Source organism: Echinops telfairi, unplaced genomic scaffold, assembly GCF_000313985.2.
Source record: "Echinops telfairi isolate 266 unplaced genomic scaffold, ASM31398v2 ScPeMD7_70;HRSCAF=299, whole genome shotgun sequence".
NCBI lineage: Eukaryota > Metazoa > Chordata > Mammalia > Afrosoricida > Tenrecidae > Echinops > Echinops telfairi.
This window is the reverse complement of record NW_022103968.1, coordinates 5,319,893-5,323,792: the sequence shown is the minus strand read 5'-3', so window position 1 is coordinate 5,323,792 and position 3,900 is coordinate 5,319,893. Positions and strand designations below refer to the sequence as shown.

The window sequence follows — 3,900 nt, the reverse complement described above, 5'->3', positions numbered from 1 at the left end:
GGGTCTGCGTGTCTAATGGCCCAGACAGCTCAGCTCGGCTCCTCTGGGTTTTGAAGGCAACACGTGGGACTCTGGGTGAACTGTGGACCGAGCTCTGCCCAGGGCCTCTTGGGATGCTGCTCCCATCTATGCAAGGTGCTCTCGACTCCGCCGAGATGGGGGCCTATGGAACGGAGCTGCCTGTGTTCAGGAGAGGTTGGGTGCCAGAGGGCATGTCCTGGCTCCTGGGCAGAATGCCACCCTGAGGTTGGAACAAGCAGCGCGTAGCCCCCTCCACCGAGGCTCAGCCCCTCCCCCACTGTGCAATTTGACCTCCTGAATGATGGGAACAGGTGCTGCCTGTCCTCCCCTGGGCCAGAGCGCCTCAGAGGTCATCGGTGCTGCAGGCACTGTTCTCCAAGAGAAACACCCTTCCAGGCTCGGCCTCTCAATGTGAATTACAACCTCCCCCCACCCCCACCCCCAGCGAAGCACACGCCCAGGGTCGTCTTCTGGGATGGCGAGAACCGCGCTCTCTCGGGAAGTGGCAGTAGCACACTAGGTCTGTCACCTGCCTGGTTTGGGTACCTGTCTGCCCCCGCACAGTGCCACACACAGCAGGGCACAGCCTCAGACCTGTGCACATTCCTGTGGGTTTATTGGGGGGATGCTGACAGGGAAGTCGGCAGTTCAAACCCACCAGCTGCTCCGAGGGAGAAAGAGGAGGCAGTCCACCTCTGTAAAGATTTACAGCTTCAGAAACCCAGGGGGGCAGGGCAGTCTGCCTGTCCTTCCTACAGGGACCCCACATGAGCAGGTTTGCTTTGAGTTTCTGGTTCCCGGGGGTCCCCTGTGGTGGGGCATCATGTGCGTGAAGGCCAGCTGCCGGTCCAGGTCCTATCCCGGATCCCTGTCCCTAGGACCCCACTCAGGACGCAGGCAGACACCAGTCATTCACCCCATCCGAGGGAGCGGCGGCTGGTCAGCAGCAGTCGGGGGGCTGGAGCACCCTCTGGATGCCCTTAGCCAGGGCTCCTGGTGTGGGGCTCTCGGCCATGCAGCTCGTGGGCAGGCCTTGGGTGGCCAATGCGTGCGCTGTGGTTGGGCCAATGGCTGCAAACTGCAGGGAGAGGAGAGGACGGGTCTCAGTGCGTACACAGGGTGTGGGGAGTGCGGGCCACGGGCCACACTGCCCATTCCTGCTGGTACTTCCTCATGTCCCAACCTGTGCTCCCACCGTGGCTGCACCGCCTATCTTGGACTGGGCCTCGCGTTGTCCGAAAACCTGCTTACACTGCCCACTGAGGGCCAGCGAACTGCTCATCAATAGGCATCCCAAGGAGACCTGGAGTTTGCCTCTTAGAGGCCACAGCCCAGAAAACCCTACCTATGGAGTCAGTCTATAGAAGAATCCTGGTCAAACGAGGGAACTGCAGAACAGAAGGTTAAAATCTCACAGACTTTCTGGAACCACGGAGGCTGGATGAAGCCGGGAAGAAGCCCTGAACAATGGCCCTGGGACAATTTTGAACTCTCAAACCAAAAGTCCCCCTGGGGCTCCCGGGGGCGGCGGGTTTGTGCTGGTGGGGGCGTGGAGAATGGGCTCACGACTTGAAGAATGGCCTGTGTGAAGGAGTTGGTGAACGTTCTCCAAACCAAATCCGTGCAATTAAACAAACCCTCTACTCGGAGGAGGCACAGCCCTACTCTGCTACATCCAGGGAGCCCCAGGCGGAGGCAGCTGGACACCACTGCTGGCTCTGTTTCTGAGAGGCCACAGCGGCTCTGTGACACGAGGGCCGCTGTGAGTTGGAGTCACCTGGGGGCAGCGGGCTTGGGCTTAGGGTTACCATCCTCAGCGGCTGCACTATGGAGGGAGGGACCTGGGGGGCCAGCAGTGGGCACCCTCTGGGTGGAGGTTGGCTGCAGGCAGTCCTACTCTGGGAAGGGTCCCAGGCAGAGGCCAGGCTGAAAGGAGCTCGGGATGGCAGGGCAGCCAGGCCATTTTCTGCACACTGGGCCTGGCACTGGCCTACAGTAGCCTTGAGAAGTGGGCCGCCCTGAGGGCTTCCCTCTCCATGGGCTAGGCCTGGTGCTTTGATGTCACCTGGACACCCTAGGCTCACCTTGATTTGCTCAATGCTGTCCCCAGATAGCTCCTGGATGTGCTGGAGGCTGTACGTCAGGCCCGAGGGGCTGAAGAAGGCGATGCTGGCGGGGATGCCCTGCAGAGAGGAAGTGAGCACCCTCTGCCATCAGCACAGGGCACCCGCCCGAGGCAGGGGCCGAAGCGCAGTGCTGAGACGTCGGTCCCTTCCCCCAAGAGCCACTTATCTCCCCAATCCAGAGTCCGACTCCCGGTTGAGCACTGCGGCCTCACCCCGTGTGCCCCGTTACCCCTAAGGCTGGTCCCTCCAGCTCCTGCAACGCCCCACCAAGGCAATGGCAGCCGCAGGCTGACTATGCTTAGCACCCTGTGTGGACCCCAAACCTCCTGCCCATGAGTAGATTCTGACTCGTGTCCACAACTGGCTCTGGGCTTTCCGAGGCTGTAATCCTCGTGAATGAAAAGATTGTCACACCCGCCACACGGGCCTGCTGAACCGTCCTAGGAATGGTCGTGTGTCCTCAAAGCCACACAGTGGGCATCTGGCCGGCCCCACTGATGCCCACCTACGTGGCTTGTGGTCACCATCCCACAGTACCTACCCCACGCAGGGCTCAGGAACACAAGCTGCCTGCCCCTGAGTGTCCCCCCACCATGCAATGCCCTGGGGGCCCGACCTACCTGCTTGGAGAAGTAGCTCCTCAGGCTGCCCTTGATCCCTGGGTGAGGGATCGTTCGGTAGACGGTGACACTCTCCAGGGGGACCCCTGGGCACAGTGGAAAGGGGAAACAGACGTTACTGCCTTGGGGACACAAGGGACACTTCTACCTCTGAGCACGGTCGGTGGATGCATCCCCACCCTGCCGCAGCCTGTCCAGTCCCAGGAGAAGCTGAGGGGTGGAGGGGGGCTCTTTGTTCCTGCTCTGGGGTTGCTGTGCCAAGGCGAGGGTGGCGCCGAGGCCCCAGGGAAGGTTTTAAGCTGAGACGGAAGCAGGCAGCGAGGTAGGAGCCAGGGGCCAGTAGGGGCATCCAGCTCCAGGTCCACAAGCCTGGGGAGCTCCTAAGGGGAGGCCCTACAGGACCACTGCCAGAGAAGCTGGCCTTGTGGCTGCAGGAGACCCACCTGTCTAAAGGGACCCCCTCCTGCCTTGTTCCTCCCTGCCCTGCTCAGTGGCTCTGGGCATTTCTGGGCACAGACACCCCTGTCTTTGGACTGACTCAGGCGGTCAGAACAGCGGCTTGCAGAAGACAGGGTGGCCTGGGCTTCAGCAAATGGAGCAGGGTCAGCAAGGGGGTCCCTCAAGAGCGGTGACTGCTGTTGACCGGTCCCTACTTCATCTGAAAAACCAGCATGCTGACTGTGATGTGAACGCGGAGCCCTTTAAGGCCACAGGGTCCTGTGTTGGCTGCTGTTTTCGCCTCGTGTTCACACGGCACAGTGGGCAGGTATAGGGTGCCTGGAGGGGCGGGCTGGGGGCAGCACGTTTGTCTGAGCTGACTCCACACACTGTGACAACATCAGACTTCTGCATGTGGCGTGCACAGCCAGAGGGTCACCTGTGCATGACCCTCATCTGGCTGGTTTGCCCAGGTCACCTGCTACTGTAGCCAGGGCAGACAGGCTGAGGGGCACATCCACAGGCCTGGCCTTGGGTCGACCCTGGCCAGGCCTGCCCACCTGTGTGGACACTGTAGCTGACCACTGGGTCACTGGGAAGGGCCTGGTGCCCAGGGGCCAGTGTGCTCCCTTACCATGGTCCTTCAGCATTTTCGGCAGAGTCTCGCGTTTGAGGGTCCCACAGGGGAAGAGAAG

General features: G+C 61.4%; 1 protein-coding gene across 1 annotated transcript in view; it reads right to left on the bottom strand.

Moving 5' to 3' along the window:
• Positions 1–620: 620 nt before the first annotated feature.
• UROS (uroporphyrinogen III synthase) overlaps positions 621–3,900 on the bottom strand; it is a 15,363-nt gene continuing 12,083 nt past the window's right edge. The window contains exons 5-8 of the mRNA XM_045291384.1: positions 3,840–3,898; positions 2,768–2,853; positions 2,106–2,204; positions 621–1,099 (exon numbers count right to left, since the gene is read on the bottom strand). Of these exons, the coding sequence (XP_045147319.1) occupies positions 962–1,099; positions 2,106–2,204; positions 2,768–2,853; positions 3,840–3,898 (382 nt within the window). The 3' untranslated portion in view covers positions 621–961. The remainder of the gene's footprint in view (positions 1,100–2,105; positions 2,205–2,767; positions 2,854–3,839; positions 3,899–3,900) is intronic.